General features: G+C 51.6%; 2 protein-coding genes across 2 annotated transcripts; one reads left to right on the top strand and one right to left on the bottom strand.

The window, feature by feature from the left end:
- Positions 1–1,226: 1,226 nt before the first annotated feature.
- On the top strand, positions 1,227–11,014 carry LTHEOB_5916 (P-loop containing nucleoside triphosphate hydrolase; the record flags this gene model as incomplete). Its single annotated transcript, XM_035515114.1, has 2 exons — positions 1,227–1,576; positions 1,636–11,014. The coding sequence occupies 2 exons, from the start codon at positions 1,227–1,229 to the stop codon at positions 11,012–11,014; spliced, it is 9,729 nt and encodes a 3,242-aa protein (XP_035373608.1).
- Positions 11,015–11,528: 514 nt separating this feature from the next.
- On the bottom strand, positions 11,529–13,361 carry LTHEOB_5917 (Glucose receptor Git3; the record flags this gene model as incomplete). Its single annotated transcript, XM_035515115.1, has 5 exons — positions 11,529–12,097; positions 12,231–12,770; positions 12,827–12,962; positions 13,035–13,150; positions 13,211–13,361. The coding sequence occupies 5 exons, from the start codon at positions 13,359–13,361 to the stop codon at positions 11,529–11,531; spliced, it is 1,512 nt and encodes a 503-aa protein (XP_035373609.1).
- Between the last annotated feature and the right edge of the window lie 4,394 nt (positions 13,362–17,755).

Raw genomic sequence — 17,755 nt, forward strand, 5'->3', positions numbered from 1 at the left:
AACCCTCGGAGTTGGACCATCTAGTCTGCAATAGCTACGCATCGCACCACTTCATACCCTCTCTCCTAATGAGCCATGGCAATGACGTCCCTAGATTCGTGATTGGTTACCAAGATCTGTATCTTATTGGTTTGCCAGCGAAATTGTTCGGAATTTGCTCCTGGATAGGTAAAACCACGAACGCCCCTCTCACGGGTCGGATACTCGAGTGTGTAGGCAAAGTTGGCGGTCGTCCCAACCCCGCGTCCTGCTCTGATGTTTGCTTCTCTTTATTTTCCTTCTTCTATCAGCTGTCTTAGGCAAGCAGTGGCTTAGTCCAAGTGATGCGCAGCGGCGTAGAATTTCGCAGTCCGCTTTCATATGTCATCACAAGCGTCCTCCCCAGAAAATGACCCTTATTCTCAAGCATTAGCATATTGTCCTGTCTTATAGCTGCGACAAATGTGAGCTAAGAATTTACAGTTTCACAAGAGCAAGGCACGTGCTCAAGGGTGCGTGAGCTGCAGGGCCTCATCATCACCGCTCTCCACGATCTACAGCCCCCTCTCGCTGCCGATGGGATAGCACGAAGAATAGCAGGGCTTTAGTCTGCCTTAGGAAAATAACATATGTGGGTAGCTGAAGCTATCGTCCGGACGAGAATGCGGAATTAAAAATTCTACATACACGTCCAGACAATCGCTTCAACTACCCATGATATGTGCCCTTTTCTCAGGTTTTTTTTTTTCACGAATAACGACATATATGGGTAAAAAACAAATCCAAGCTAGCCGTCGGCTGCGAGAGGGGACTATACACGAGGTGCTTGACGAATCCAATTCGGATAGTCTCTAGGCGGACTGAGAGCCTCCCTCTATCACTCCCTGACAAACGGGTGATGTAGAGAGCCGGGCGCTCGCATGGCGCGTAGGCCTAGCGGCCGGCAAGCTGCACCATGCGCTCGGCGGGCTGCGCCGCATTTTTCAAGCTGATCTTTCTTCTTCCAGCACCTTGCTAGGCAACCACGATGCAAAACGCGCGATTGCGGCGCAGCGGCGCAGAGTTTTCCCGACGTTTGGCCGGGGTGGTTACCATAATGGGAGGCTGCCTGGCCGCCCACTCTCTTGACCTTGACATTGACCCTGTCACCAACATCTCATTTTCCTTTCGCACTTTTAGCGCGACCAACCACTTCTTTTTGATCCGCTCGCCGCTTCTTTAGTGTCGCACTGCCTGACTCTGGCGCAATGAGCCAGGCAGCCGCCGCCGCGCGCCTATTTGAGGCGCAGTTCAATCATCTGGTTCTGCCGGCTAGCCTGCCACACAAACGCGACTTCAACCTTCCTCGCCTTGAGGCTGCCATCACAGACCGTCTGCTCCGAGCCTGTCACCTTCTTCGGGAATCAGCAGCGGGCGACAGCTACTTCGAGTGGGATAAGCTACGCCGCATCCTCCTCATCGCCAAGGCTGTCAACCTTGATGGCAGGATCGAAAAGCTTACTCTGATCCAAGAGTTTCGCCATCTCGAACATGACGGCTTTTTGATACTACACATCGCAGAGCAGAATGCTGGCCTTCTTGTTCGCCGACTCAACAGGTGTGTACATACGCCTGCTCACTATTTTATCTCACCTTGCTAATGACCCCGACCAATAGTGACCACGGCCAAGAGGTCGCTTTTGAGGCTTTCGAAGCCTCACCTCGCTCCAAAGACGTGCTCGCTACCGAAACGGCTTTGGAATGGGAGTTTCCAGGCGGTGCCGTCGCCGTGCCGTACACAACCTTCGCTAACGACGGTTTCCAAGACAGCGTCGCCAGCTTTTTGCAGCAATGCAGCATAGAGTCGATAAAACGCTTTGCTGCACGTGCCGATAAGGGCGGCTCTTCTGCCATCGAGACCCGCGATACAACGGACCCTGCCATGATATCGTCGCTGCTCATGACCGTCCTCGAAGCTCATGGCCGACGCTTATCGACGCCTTTGCTGCGCAAGCGCGTGCGCGACAACGTCTGCTGGGGCGATGGAGCAGAAAACCCATGGCGGAGGCTTCCCTTCTGGCTAGTGCTACGTGTTGGGCTTGCAAGATACCTAGCGACACAGCATGGCGGCGAGATCGGCAGGCTGCGCTACAAACTCCTCATGTCCGTCACGCTCGCTCAGCTGCTCCAGGACTCTTTGAGCCATCTCGACCCGCAGAACATCTCGACCCTGAAGGCCAAGCTCGCACGCCGCCTTGCGAAGCTGGAGATGGCCAAAGACCGAGCCTCTCGACCTGTCCACATCCACTACGACTCTGCCTTCGCTACCTTGAATCCGAAATTCCAGGCAATATTGCAGGAAGCAAATCAACATGTTGAGAATGTGTGGGGTGCACTCAAAGGGAGCATGAAGAGACCCATTCGAAAGCTCACTCGCTACGCGCATCCGGACCACTTAAGGCTCACTTTACCAAAGTCCAGCCGCATCCTGCACAGCATTCTGAACAATCCTATAGTCATGGACAACGTACAGATGCATCCGGTTAATCTCGATATGGGTGCTGCCAACCAGAACATGAGACCATTGGCAACCCACTGCTTCTCTCTGGCTCAGTTCGAAATGGACGTGGAACAGGGTCATGCCATTGCTGGCGCGTCGACTCTGAGCGATGTGTGTATGGAAGCGCATCGAAAGATCGATAGCTACCTCGACCTAGTCTCTTCTGCCTACGATGGCAACCCGGAACAAAAGAGCATCATGATCTTGACAGTCATGGACCTGTGGGTGACCTTGGATCGGGCTGCCACAAGGCTGTTCGGATTGCTTCTAGCCTTCTCGCCAGGCATCTCTCCCGAGGCCCTTGACGTCCTTCAGCTTCCCCGCTTTTCCGACATGCAACGTTTGCAGAAGATTCAGAGCTGGCTTCGCTTGAGGCAGGAGAAGAGCAAGTTCACTAAGGAAACCATCTTCGACAATCTACACCCCGGCTGCTTCGCAGAACGTTACTACGACGAACTGGATACTGGAACCCTTCCAGAGCTTCATGAGCGCATTGAACATGCTGCAGAAAAGGCTCGGCAACGCAAAGAGGAAGAGTTCGAAGGCCTCAGTGAAGAGTTCGAGAACCTGCTTCAAAGAATCGCAGAAATGTCATGCGTCTACTTTGATGACGGGTTCCTGAGAGAACATGACTCCAAAAGATGCACAAGGTGCTTCTACGAACGAAAGGCAAAAAGGATGTTCATCGCAACTCACGAGCACTTCCTACCCAGCGACCCTGTTCATGCCAAAGCTGTTGTTTTTGAGCTGGCCTGCCCTCCTGCTTTTGCAGTATATCGCAGCGCTACCTGGAAGGTCTTGGGTGTTTTGGGCCGTCCCAAACTGACATGCCGCGATGAGCCTCGTTTGCTGATTCAGGAATATGGCCCCCTCATGCCATACTCAACTCCTCGCACAGGTGGAATCACATTAGGCTCGACAACCAAGTCATTTCTTGGAACTCATTACCGCAAGGTCTGGTTCCCGGCCAGTCTGGATAATGTCTGCTTGCCAAATCCGCTGCGACTCAACTACTTCGACAAATTTACGGGTTCCTGGCCTGGTTCGGAGAAGGGGAAACCGACATTTGCACATCATTGCCAAGTGATGATTCCTCCCAAGTCCCCATTCTCCTCGCTGCTGTCACAACCCCAGTTTGCACCGGATGCCAATGGCCCTCCGTCAAACGACGTCATCGCTAGCCAAGCTCGCTGCCCACCAGGTGTCTCCTCACATGAATACATGGCCTTCCAGAGCTTGTTCTCCGGAAAACACCGCAGATGGCCTCTCCTACTTGTGGAGTTGGCATCATCAAATCTCAATTTCAGCGCAGAAGCAACGTCCTTACTGGTCTCTCAGCTCTCGTCACAGGCCGGTCCGGAACATGGAAAAGACCCTCTTCGAACCGTACACCAAGTCTTCCGTGACGCGTCCTTCTGTGAGAAACTGCTCGAGCAAATTCGGATACGGTTGGAAGTCGTAGTTGCAAACTGGAGAGAGACGAACAGTATGAACATGCTCATCACTCTACTTTTGCGGCTGGTTGCTTTGGGTTGCCGGGAGCCTGCAGATGACGCTCTGGTCTTGCTTGATCGAGTCCGACGCATCACTCACAACTGGATTTGCCAGCTGCGCTCTGAAATCCACAAAGCAACTGACGCTGAGACCTCCCGCCGGTGTTCGAGGTATGCCCTTTGGGCCGCGCTTCTCTGCCGAAGAACTTTCTCTATGTACTGTGAGTATGATTATCAAAGACTACAGCAGACCATATCATCAGCGGATCTCCAGAGCTTCGTTGAATCCTCCATTACTCTGCAAGACAATATGGTCAGCGACCCAGCCAGCTTGCCTGCAGTGTTGCGCCACGCTCTTATGCGGGACCTCAAGATGGTTCACCGTTTGAAGTTCTTCATTCGTCAGTCAATCACTGTGAACTCTGAAGGGTTGATTGCCGCAATCAACAACGTATGGCCGTCTGTGCCAGGATCTACCTCGAGGACCTGCTCCGACTTGGAGTTCCTCGGCTCTCCTAACGCCTGGACAATCAAGCTCACTTTTGAGGGTGGGGAGCAAAGCAAACAGCAATCGGTTCATTACGACATTCTCGAAGGTCACCTTTTGATCGACAACAAACCCTTGGGCAGGCTTCCCACGGAGCATCGTAACTCAGACATCCTGTGTGGGCTCTTTGGCCAACAGAACCTGCTTGTCTACCCATCCGGGCTCTACGGAATGACGTACCAGCTGGCCATCGCCGAGAAAGGCAATGAAATCCACGTCGGCTTCCGCAATCGGATGCTGATCGTCCGTGTCCGGACTTGTGACAAATACGGAGTCAGAATCCTCGAGCTGATCCCCCGAGAGGTTTTTATTGAAAATGGAGTATACGACCTTCCAGCATCCCTGGTCGATGACTGTGCTCATTGGTTGGATCTCAATAATGGTCGTCTTGAGATCCGTCCAGTCTCTGACATGTGGGTTCGAAAGCTGAGCCACTGGTGGGTTGATATGAGGACGCATGTTGCTTACCGTCGAGGCAGCCGCTTGGTTGATCCACACAGCTCGCTCTTCCGCCAATTTGCAGACGTTTTCCAGTACTTCGAACACCCACAGCGGCTAACACTGTACCAACCGCCGCAACCCCACCCATTGACGGTTGAATTGAGGCGACTGGAGCTCAACTTTTACGTGAACTTCAGGAACTGCCTTTGTTCCAGAGAGTTGAGAGCAGAGATCGACCCGGACCAAGATGCTGGGACTTGGTACGGACTGAACAGCAAGCTGGTTCTTCGTGATTCGGTCAATGCACAGAACCGTAGCATTATTGTTCCTTTGGGTTCCCTCTCGTATCACCGCAACAAGTTTCACGTAGCAGTCAACGTGGTACCCAACGGAAACTATGCCAGGTACACAATCAATACAGTCCTCGGTCGGCTTGATTGTCCTGCAGAGCCATGGCTACTGTATTTCAAAGCACAGCTGCATGCATTTACATCGGCAATCCTTCCGGATCCACTCACGGGACGCACAGGCACTGAGGAGGCTTTGCACCTACTGCGGTCCGGCAGCTGTCAGCCTTGGTCACCTTTGCAAACGGGTCCATTAACGTGTCTCGTCCAGATTGCCGGCCTGACTCCGACAAGAGAGTACTATCCTGAAGGCCTGAAGCAGATGCAGAAAGTTCACTGGAATCCCAATTTGACGATCGCGATCCAACGAGACGAGTTCTTACCGCTGGTGAAAACTATCTGCAGGCGGTCCTCTGAACTGCTCAATTTCGTCGATTCAACTTCGGAGAAACCTCAGATTCGAGAGCTTGACCTACATCTGCTTCAGCGTAGCATCAACCACAGGCAGCTCTACGAGCGTACCAGTGACGAGTCCCAGGAACGATTCGCTCCGGAGGACGCAACTTACATGGCCCGAGATAAGCCAACGCTTACGAGAGAGCGCCAAAACGTATTTGAAAGCGTGAAGCTCCTCACGAGATGGTCCCCGAACCTTCCTACGACTTCAGAGCTTGGCCGAATTCTGCAACAATGGCCGATCATCCAAGGACATGGCCAAATCTTCAGCAAGGTCCTTCTGAGTGACTATCTTGATCTTCAATTCGGGCTTCATTGGGGCTCCCTGGTCGACTTCTGCCGTGATGCAACGCAGGATCTAGTTTACACTCTCAGCTTCATGTTCGGTGCATTGTCTTTCGATGACAATGCAAATATGGACATAATTCGGGTCCTTATTGCTTTCACGATATCTGAGCAATTGAAGAACTTGCAGCCTCCAGAATGGCCCTCCTACTCGCAATTCCGTCAAGGCCATATCCCCACTGTTGGCTACATCGCGAAGCTTGTAAAGCATTGCCGGAAGCCTTACTCAGGCGATTATCGGTCGGAATTCGGTCTCAGCCTTTCCGCCAAGATGCGGAAGAACTTGGAAGCACAGCAGCTTGCCCATGAAGAAAAGGAAGAAAGGGACTGTAACGGCTTCGTGGGCTTCCTTCTCAAGCAATGGCCCTGTGCAGAACCGACGCTTGATGGTCTGCCACAGGATTCCTTTCCCTTACTTGATGTCAAGCAGGCCTTCGAGATCATCAAGCCGGAGTGGCTCCGGCTTTTCCAGAATATTGAATTGTCTCAATATCTCGCACAGGTTCAGCAGAGACTTGATCACTACTATTCCCCGCCGATCCCCTTGCAGATGGAATTGCCTTCCGAAGAAAAACACATTCTCTTCCCTGGAGGTCGTGGCGATGAAATTCCCTCACTGTCAAAGGATCTGCTTTGTAAATCAAGCACCATTACTCCGAAGAAAGCTTCCAAAGATTCCGGATCTTTGGTTGGGATTGCGGGAGACAGCGTAGGCAGCAGCATCAAGGAGAACATTCCCACAGGCCCCAAGCAGCTCCGTCAAGCGAACACCTCATCCACGAGGACCAGAGAGGTAGCTGAGCTAGAGCAAATCGTTAGCGCTCTGTCGAACTCAAAGTCCACAGTCAAACAGCACTACGCACGAGACCTAAAGCAAAGCATCGACTCGCTTAGGTCATTGGACACTGACGCCAAGCTGCCAACAGACGCCAACTTGCCAGCGCAAATGGTCGTTGCTGTTTCTGAAGCCCGGGAACAAGTTCAAGATCACCTTAATTCAATCGAACAGAACCTGGCCCGCAACGATCCGCGAGCAAAATGGTTGAAAGCAGGTGGCCTGTGGCCATGTACCACAACTGTGGCACTTCTGGAGCAAATCCGCTCTACCTCTACTGCCGTCTTCGGCTCAGGGATGAAAGAGAGTCTTGTTGACTTTGCAGTCTCCATCACGCACCTTCAAAGAATGCTACGTCTGCACGATGCATCTTTGAAAGACAACGAGCAGAAGCTCAAGGAAGAGCGAACGTACGCAGGGCACACCAATTGGCAACCGGCCTGCTATACCGACTGGCTACTGCTCGAGGTTGATTCAAACATCCTCATTAGACCGGGACAGATTGACGTCGCGCTTGCAACTATTTCGCCAAGCTCGGGTGCCAATTCTGTTCTTCAAATGAACATGGGTCAAGGAAAGACTTCTTGCATCATACCAATGGTTGCAGCGTCGCTCGCAGATACAAAACGACTCGTACGCATCGTCGTTCCGAATGCACTACTTTTACAGACGGCTCAATTGCTGCATGGAAGGCTTGGAGGCTTGTTGGGTCGTCAGATCCGCCATGTTCCTTTCTCACGCAAGACTCAAACTACTCAGAGCACCACCAAGGCTTTCTGGGACATCCACAAGGAGATGATGAAAGACGCTGGAATCATGATTGCTCTTCCAGAGCATATCATGTCATTCATGCTCAGCGGCTTGCAGCGCCTGTCAGATAACCGAATCCCTGAGGCAACACCGATGGTGAGAGTCCAAGCATGGATGCGCAAAGTCTGCCGTGATGTCCTTGACGAGTCAGACTTTACCCTTGCCGTCCGTACTCAACTCATCTACCCCTCTGGGCAACAGACTTCTGTGGATGGTCATCCACACCGTTGGGAAACGGCCCAAGCTCTTTTGAAACTGGTTGAAACACATCTCTGGAATCTGCATCACGACTTCCCCCGGAGCATCGAAGTCATCAGTAGATCAGCCGGAGGATTCCCGCTTTTCTTCTTGTTAAGAAAGGACGTGGAAGATGCTTTGGTTTCGCGTATCGTGGACGACATCACTCGTGGCAAGACTTCGATCTTGCCATGCCAAGAGTGTTCTGCTGCGGACAGGCAAGCTATTCGAAGATACCTCACGGATTCCTTTGTCCCTCAGTCAACTGTGGACCGCATCCAGACAATGTTCACGGACACTCCTGTGGCCCGCCAGAGTCTCCACCACATGAGAGGCCTTCTGGTACACAGGATTCTACTACTCACGTTCAAGAAGCGCTGGTCCGTCCAATATGGCCTCCATCCTTCTCGAGATCCAATTGCTGTCCCATATCATGCCAAAGGTGTTCCTTCGGACCAGGCGGAATGGGGTCATCCTGACGTTGCCATCTTGTTCACGTGTCTTTCTTTCTACTATCAGGGCCTCTCAACAACTCAGCTACGGTACTGCTTGGAGGCCGTGGTGAAGTCGGACGACCCGTCAAGCGAATATGACCGTTGGATGCACAGTGGTCCAAACATACCCGGCTCGTTGAGGGAGTGGAATGTCATCAACGTGGACGACGAGTCCCAATTGCACGAGCTATGGCAGCATCTGCGGTGCAGCATTGTCGTGGTCAACTACTACCTGAACCACTTCGTGTTCCCCAATCATGCAAAGCAATTTAAAATCAAACTGCAGTCCTCGGGATGGGACATTCCGCTGGTGGCGTTGGCCCCATCTCAAAACGGGAAACCCTCCAGCCATCGGCCATTGACGACAGGATTCAGCGGAACGAACGACAACCGGACGTTGTTACCGTTGACTATCAAGCAGCAGGATCTCGCAGGTCTTTCTCACACCAACGCTGAAGTCATTACGTACCTGTTGCAGCAACGTAACCGACGTTATGTCCTTGCTGCCGATCACCGTGGCAGGCGAATCTCAGAGGAGGACTTTCTCAAACGTCTCGCAAATCTCAAAATCCGCATCCTGATAGATGCCGGAGCTCAAATCCTTGAGATGGACAACCTTACCCTTGCTAAGTCGTGGCTACGCATTGACTATGAGGCGAAGGCGGCTCTTTACTTCCAGGCCAACAGACCTTTCATCATTTACCGCAATGGCACCAAGGTTCCTCTTCTCGCAAGCCCATTCGCTGACGACTTGAGCCAGTGCCTCGTTTACCTTGACGAGGCACATACCCGTGGGACCGATTTGAAAATGCCGATAGATGCTACAGGCGCACTGACTTTGGGCCTTGGACAGACCAAGGATCACACCGTACAAGCTGCAATGAGGCTTCGACAGCTGGCAACGACGCAATCAGTGGTGTTCTTTGCCACTCCGGAGGTCCATCAGAGTATTTTGGATCAACGGCAAATGAGCCGTATGGGAAGACTAATCGATTCCTACGACGTTGTTTGTTGGCTTCTGGAGCAGACCTGTGCCGGACTCGAGCAACTTCAGCCGCTGTACTATTCTCAGGGCATAGATTTCTGCCGCAGATCGCAAGCTTTGATCGACAGTCCTGATATCCTCACGGATTCGCGCCAACGTGAAGATTGTCTGAAGGCGCTCCGCCAGGTGGAGCATCAAACGCTGGAGCAGATGTATAAGCCCAAGACGAATACCAAGGTTTCGAACGCCTCTAAATTGTTCTCTGCGGAGCTCGCAGTGTTCGTAAAGGAGCTCAACAAGAGGCGCAAGGGGTTCCAGGACAACGGAAACGCTGTTCATGCGTCAGCTCTTCAAGAGGTGGAGCAAGAAAGAGAAGTCGCACATGAAGTGGAGAGTGTGCGTGAGGTCCAAAAGCCGGTGTTTTTCTCAGGTGTCAAGTATTCCGGCCTTCACAAGGACATCGCAAGTTTCGCTCAGACCGGCAGGCTTGTGGCCGGCTCTTTTGCCTACGAGCACATGTTCGTCTGCCTCCGTGGTACTGCTTTGGGAGCGAAACACAGAATCAACGGCGAGGTCATCAAGTCCAAGCTATTCGTATCGAAGGAGTTCCCGAGAACCGTCGTGCTGTCTCGCCCGAACGATAATTTCTTGCGCCAAGTCAACTGGATACTTTGGAGCACGGAGACCGACACGGCGATTCTCGTTGTCCCGGAAGAGGCGGAGGAGCTCATCCCTCTTCTCCGCGAGGTCGAGAGCCCTGTCACCTACCTTCTTACTTACGCCGCTCCTGTCACTCGCAAGATGGTCCACTTCAACGGCCTGAACTACTATTCGATTCCACCCATGTCGCCCGATTGGAAAGCTCCCGAATGGTTGAGTATGGAGCTGGGCCTCTTCGCCGGTCGCTTGTACTTCGAGTTCGACGAGTATGCGGGAATGATGAAGTATCTCGGCCTCCGCGAAGACGAGGTGGACGATCTTGCCAACGGCGTCGACGGCGTGGAGCTGCCTGATGGCTCTAACGAATCCGAAGGCAGCGAAGAGGACGACAGGTCCTCAAGCTCAGGCTCCGGCAGTGGAGAACAGCGCGTCAGCAAGAAGGCGGTCCCTTTCACCGCCAAGCCTCTCACTTTCATCCGCGAGTGGCTCGCCTCCCGCCGCAAGGGCCAGGACTTCACTCACACGCCCATGGGCTTCGTCTGCCAAGGCCGCCCGCTCTCTGCCGATCACCCTTTCTTCGCTAAGGTTGTTGAGGAGCCGACGTTGCCGGCGGTGTTGGGTCATGCGAGGAGCGGTGCCAACGGTGTTAATGGCATGGCTAATGGTGCTCTGGAGCATGAGGAGGAAGAGTACGATGATGCGGAGGAAGATATGTGGTTCGATGCCGAGGAGGAAGGTGTTACAGGAGAGGAGCAGGTGAATGGCTTCGAGGAGAGTGATGAGGAAGCCGAGGATGAGGAGAGTAGCGAGAGTAGTGACGACGACGATGACTATGTGGGCTATTGAAGGGAGCAGCTTTAGAGCCAGATGGTTGCTGAGAGAGCTTTACGGTATACTGGGGATGATTTCGGTTTGCTCTTTTGCTATTTTGGCTAGCTGGCTGACGGACCTTTTGCTTGATGGATAAGGTGGAGGGATAATAATGGAAGACATGGACAAGACTAAAGAGAAACGGAAGGAGGAAAAAGAAAAGAACAAAAAAGATATGACAGATGGGGTTTATTACGAAAAGCAGATATGACCCAGGAGTAGATAAGATAGAAAATGCATGATACATGCGCAAATGTGTGCACGATCATCTGTGATGTGGTTTCTACCTCATTCTCACTTCCACACTTACGTTAATGTGCAGCTGACATTGGTGCGCTCATGCGCAAAGTTACTGGCAGAAACGACGAAGTTGCATTTATGGTATCTCAAAGTCTAATAAAAAAAAAAAGAAAGCATTTCCTCAGCACCCTCTAAAACTCCATGCCCATCCATCCCCCATAACAGCCTCCCTCCCTTTTCCCTTTCCCACTCACCGCCCACGCACCCACCTCCCCAGATCCCCCTTTATCCTCTCCCGCAGATGCTCGTTGAACCCATACGTCAGCGCGTTGGCGAAACCGACGTACTGGCTGCTGCTCTGCAGCACGGCCAGCGTCTTGCTCTCGTGGCCCGTCGCCTCCAGCAGCCGGTTGACGATGCCGGGCAGCCAGAGGATGACGTACATGATCGGATACGCGTTGAGGAGGAGCATGCGCTTGATCTCGCGCTCGACCTGGTGCGATTGGCGGCGGGCGTAGGAGGAGATGGAGGGGAGGGAGAGGTGTTTGGTTGTTGTTGTGACGGTTGTGGTTGTGGTTGTGGGGACCGAAGGAGGAGGAGGAGGAGGAGGAGGAGGCTGGGAGAGGAGCGGGTGGATGGTTGTGGTTGAGGCGGTGGGGGCGGGTGGGAGCGTGTCCGTGCTGAATTTTCGGGGGTGGTTGTTGGTGATGGTTGTGGTGGAGGAGTAGAGCGAGGTTGGTCCGGAGGGTTTGTTGTTGCCGGGGTATATGGCGCTGGGTTGTTTTGGTAGAAGAGAGGTAGGTTCGGGTAGCTTCGAGCCTGTGTGCGGAAGAGGTGTTGTCAGTACGGGTTGCTATGGACTATATTTACGAAAGGCATTCGTTGAACTGGATTTCAAGAAGTATTCCTTTTTCGGTCCTGGGAAGCTGAATCGAGGATGCGTAGAACTCACTGGGAACCGGAAAGTGCAGGCCATTGTGACCAGAAGTAGACTCCTTATCCTTCATAACGTGCGGCGCTACCTCCTCGTCTCGGTCTTCGCAATCCACGTTATCGGCGCTGTGTTCGTGTACGGCAAAAGTGGACTTGTTGTCCGTGCTGTATGCAGGGAATTTGAAGGCCTGCGCGTGGTGATTCTCCTTCCGCATTCGCATATACTCCAACTGCAGCTCTTCGTCGTAAACTGACCCATGCCCATTCCCTTGCTTCTTCTCTTTGGCGAAGCTGCCACTTCTGAGAGTTGTGCCACTAATACTCCTGCTGTGGAAACTGCGGCCCGTATCGATTGATCCCTTTACCTGCGTGCTCTCCATCATCTGAAAGTGCCCGCGCATATAACACCACACGTAAATGTAGACGCCGATCGTTGTGAATATGATTGCGAAGCGCCAACCATGTCCCAGGGCATATCTCAGGTCAGTACGCTTTGCTGATATCCAGCACCAGTTGCCGCTTACGGGGACCATTGTCTGCAAGCCAGTAGCGATGGTACCTTAAAAAGATACTCTGTCAGCCGGGGCTTGATCCGGTCAGATGCGGAGCACTCACTGGTAATGAGAGGAACAATCCAGACGGACATGCAGATCATGACTTTCCTTCCAAGCGATGCATTGGGCATGTATGTTTTGCGGGTGATGGTGAGGACTGTCACCAGCGCTATGGCGAGGATCGAGAAGTCTGCGGCCTATAATGTGAATGTCAATTAGTTTATGCCGTGATCACGGTACTAAAGTGGGGCGGTGAAGGCGCTGCATACCTGCACAGACAGTTGTCCGACCCAGCCATTGAGTGTGCATACTGGGCTTGGCGAGAGTTTGTGGCTCTTTACATGTACAATGCCTGATATGGAGTTGTTTAACGAATTGATGAATTCTACGGAAATATATTAGCGATATCCAAGAGTATTCTGAGTAATGCAGTGGGAGAGTTTACCTGCAAGCGCGAGGTTGAGTACCAAGGCATGGCGGAACGAGCGCTGCTGCTTGTGATAGACGACATATGAGGCGAGGACGCAGCAGGTAGCAGCAAACGAGAGCAGGCTGCCAACCAGGGTTATGGTTGCTATCAACTCATCGTAGGCCATTCTGGGCGCACAATGTAGAGGAAGAGAGCAGAAGCAGGAGAACGGGGCGACCGTCACCAAAATGAAGGTGCGGTGGCGGCGGGGCGTCAGGTAGCCCAGCTATTCATATACGAGAGGCACCGTTATGCATCGCTTAGCCCGTCTCTATCTAGTTTCAGGAACGAACCGACTTGGCACGCTGAAGGACATGAAGGAACATCCCGGGAGCGTAGGCGGTACGCTCTTTGAAAAGATGAATCATCAGACCGACTTTTCCCCACAGATCGGCGTGATGCCACGGAAGGCTGTGCACCCCCAGATGCTTTGCTTTCTTCCCGTCTTTTGTTGATCGGTAGATGCTGCAACGTGGGCAGCCCCGTGCGGTGTGGCCTGTGCCTTAAAGTTGCCCGATACGTAACCTAAAAATAGTAAATCTACTACTGAGAGCTAATGCTTGCCTACTATTGGTTGTTGCAAAGATTGCAAAGAATTTATGGCCATGCGAAATATCCATGGGCGTGTCAGTGTTAACGTAGGTGTCTTAGTCATGTACTTCTTCTCTGTGGAGCAAGCCGTGGGGGCTGGGCAAACCACCATTCAAAGCTGCACGCTTGGCAGGTGATTCGATATGTGACGCAACAACCACTTAGTAAGTCGCAGGTTGAGAGCAGATCAGATGACAGCTTTTTGACAGAGCTTCTTGGTCAGCCGTAGCATCTGGATTTCATCATTTCCTCTGAGTCGTCAACCGAGCTAGCGTCCTGAGTCGTATTCAGGGTAAAGCATGACGGAAGTAGGCGATTGCGGAAGGTGTCTGTGCTCAGGATTCAGGCACCGTCAGTATTTATCAAGCACAGTAAATAGATGAGAGACAAGGAAACAACCTCACGAGAATGCTATGGCGAAATTTCAAGAATAGAGTATCTACTGGAGATTTACGAGCAGCGCGAATTAAGCTAATCGAAGCGATCTGGTTCTGAGCTTAGTGGTCCTTGTACGAAAAGAGTTTCGGAGTTTCTGTAACGGTCATGACTCGCTGCGAAACGGCTGACTCCGCGCCAGGCCTCCCACCGTCAGTGATCCAGTGTGACGACCTATCGACAGGGCGAAGCCTTGGAACGTGCTGCCTATCGTCCACATTTCCCGAGCGATCACCCAAAGCAATTTCCCCGTGCATCGTGCAGTGGGGACATCTCGAGAAGACAGCAGCCGAGGGCGGTAACGAGACGAAACGAGGGAGCCGCTGTCGCAGATTGCTGGGCGCCTTGAGAGAAAGCGGGAGGAGTTGGCGAGTGTTGGTTTTGGCTTCGAACAGTGCGTGACGATCATCCGGCAGACCCGACCCGCACAAGGTTTTGACCACAGTTGTACATATTTGTAGGTCAGCATTCCTAGAGAGCTTGTAGACATGTGTGAGACGCTGTCTCTGTCTCTCATCTGTGCGCCCTGCTTGCCTACCCTATACCTCAGTGCTCGTCAAAGCAACTCCAGTCGATCGTTTAATCTTGGCTACATGGACAAGAGATTTTACGGCGATTTCATATGCACAGGTTGGTAATGTTGAAACAACCTGCAACCTGCCATGTTAGTATATCAATTCAGAGCATACTGAGAAAAGTATTATGTCTGGATCATTCGGTCTCAGCCTAGCGCGTCGGAAACTCCACAGCTCTCCATCCCTAAGAATAGGACTTTCGAGCCTGGATGGCACGCAAGGCTGAAGAGACCAAAAAGGTTTGGGGAAAGTCATGAATACGTCATTGAATGCATCTTTGATTTGTGGGTTGCCGACGCGGGTCCCCATTTCGTGTGGAAATCGTTTTCTCAGCAATGATGCTGAGTCGAACCTTGTAGTACAGCAGGCGCACGCCACTTACAACAGTTCAGTTCTGTTTGTACCCAGTCCCATGAGGCTGTGCAGAAAAGGTTCAATATTTCAATCGTTCCCCTGCGTGCTTCTGATGCCATCCAAAAGCATCAAATAAAACGCGAACACGTATGACAAGCAGGCGCGGGAAATCCAATCGGTCTTAACTACTCCGCGCAATGGATTCAAACTCAGGGACTCTAAAACTTGGTTTTGGGTCAGCTGATTTCTAACCCCCCCTCGAGGCGCATCACAAGGGGGAATTGCAACCGAAATCTCGCATAAATCTTGTTTTCTCAGACGCCTATCAATTATCATCCTACGTGTAGTGTAAACAATTACTTGGATGTAAATATAGAGCTAACATATTCATACATTCACATCTCGACGATAATGTCAGTTTCCCACATAGCCCGAATAAACTCCTCGCGAAATTGGGAAAGATCGTTTCATCTGGAGGCTTATGGCCCCTCAACATGTTACAAGGCTCTGCTATTCCTGTCGCTGGCTTTCGAAGCTGGCCTAATCTGTACTGTGTCTGTAGCACAACAGGCTTAGCTACGAGGTGGGCCGATTGCACTGAACGAGGCTGAGCTTCAGGTACCACAACGACTTGAGACTAGCATGAACGAATTTAGAAACATTTCTGAGGTGTGTACTACCTCAGTATCACTGGTCCCGAGTATAAGATAATATAACTTATCGAATGCCTTCTCCTTTTCTCAGTGTGAGCTTGTCCTGTTCACACGCAAAAGACCTGAGCGCTTCCTTTTATCACCAGAAAAGAATCTCTTCATCCCTTTTAGCTAGACGCTTGCGACATCTACAAACTACGAGCTCTACCTCAAGGGCCAGTGTTGGGCTCGTGGCCAATATCCTCGACTGAAATCCATCAAGAGCCCTCGCTGTCAGCGCGATGCCTTACTCCTCAGTCCGATCCGATGAAGACTCAGATGGCTCGTACGGTTTCAACCAAATTATTGAACCTTTGGCTAGCAGGCCAGACAGAAACACCGAGCAAGGTGAAGATGGGTCTATGTGGGTACCGTTCTTCTTACGGCCTACTACTCTGTTGGCTTTTTCGGCAAGCCTCATGACTATTGGACTTTCTCTTGGAATCCTCGCTTGGTACTCCGGACAGAACCAAGGAATATGTGCGGCAGGAGATAGGCAATACTACGCTTGGACCTATGGACCAACTGCAGGCGAGTAGTCCAGACTTTGAGATCTCCAAGGTGACCTCTCATATTCATCTAGTTTTCACTCTATTTGGAGTATTTTGGAATCAGATGGACTACCGCACAAGGCTGCTAATGCCCTGGATTACTATGGCAAAGGGCCCTCAGCCAGCTGAACGGAGCGTCCTGCTTGATCATATCTCTCCAAATATCGTGGCTGCTTGGCTACATTCTTTGAAGGCGCAAGACTTCCCGGTCGTTCTTTCAATTACAGGTACTATACTTATGAGAGTGTTAGTAGTCCTATCTGCAGGCTTGTTTACGCTAGGTACTACTCAAGAACAGTCTTCGTCAATGTCTGTGCATGGAGGTCTATCGTTCTCGGCGGATCACTTCAACGGATCACAGGTCAACGGACAAGCGATATCCCGAGTATACGGTGCTCACTCTTTGAATCTGGGTTACCCATTGTACACCAATGCATCCATCGGAAGCGAAGTACCTCCTTTTCCAAATGGTAGAATCTGTACTTGAAATTGTCTTCGGTTATCAATCCAGTTTCTAATATTTGAGCCTAGGGAGCGACTCAGCAATAGAGAACATTGCGATTGTTGATATCATTGAGCCACACCTCGATTGCGAATTTGGAACTCTAGAAACCGTCAATTATGTCGCAACTCAAGATCTTTCAAGTCTTATAATGGCGAATAGGGACGGTCGTTTGTTGCATTTACTTCCCTGGGTTGCTAACTCACAGAGGGTATTCAACATTTCGGTTCGCCTTTCCTCTCCATCTTGCTCAACGATCACTGCGGAGGGAGACAAAAACGCACCTCTGTGGACTATTTTCTCTGATGGTAGTCAAGTTGACTGCTCTGGCGATGACCGCCGTTTCGTAGTTGGTTTCATCAACAGCTATGACGACCGAGCGGGTGACTCCTCGAATTACCCGACATCGCCATACGACTCCGAGCCCGGGAAAAGCTATCCATGGCTTAGAGACGTTTCCGCATTCCTGGTATGCAGACCAGACTATGCTATTCGGCAAGCTGAACTCAGTTTCAATCCCTCAGCGACTTCGAGCGGAGATCCATTCACCATCCATCTACTCGACTCCCCAGGTAGCCGTAAGCTTGGTAACATTACGGGATGGGATATATTTGAAGGATTCAAGAAATCATTCACTTTCTTGAACTTTTTCGAAGCTCTCAATGCAACCTCTCCACAGGACAATGCGACAAGGTTTCTTGACCAAAGACTTCTTCTGGATACCTTCAGCAAGCTCTGCCGAGCTACTATGGTCCAACTTTCGAACTCTTATCTTCTGCAAGATTCCGGAAAAGAATTTGAGGTAGCTGAAGTTCAGTTTC

This window comes from Lasiodiplodia theobromae (genome assembly GCF_012971845.1).
Source record: "Lasiodiplodia theobromae strain AM2As chromosome Unknown scaffold_16, whole genome shotgun sequence".
NCBI classification, from domain to species: domain Eukaryota; kingdom Fungi; phylum Ascomycota; class Dothideomycetes; order Botryosphaeriales; family Botryosphaeriaceae; genus Lasiodiplodia; species Lasiodiplodia theobromae.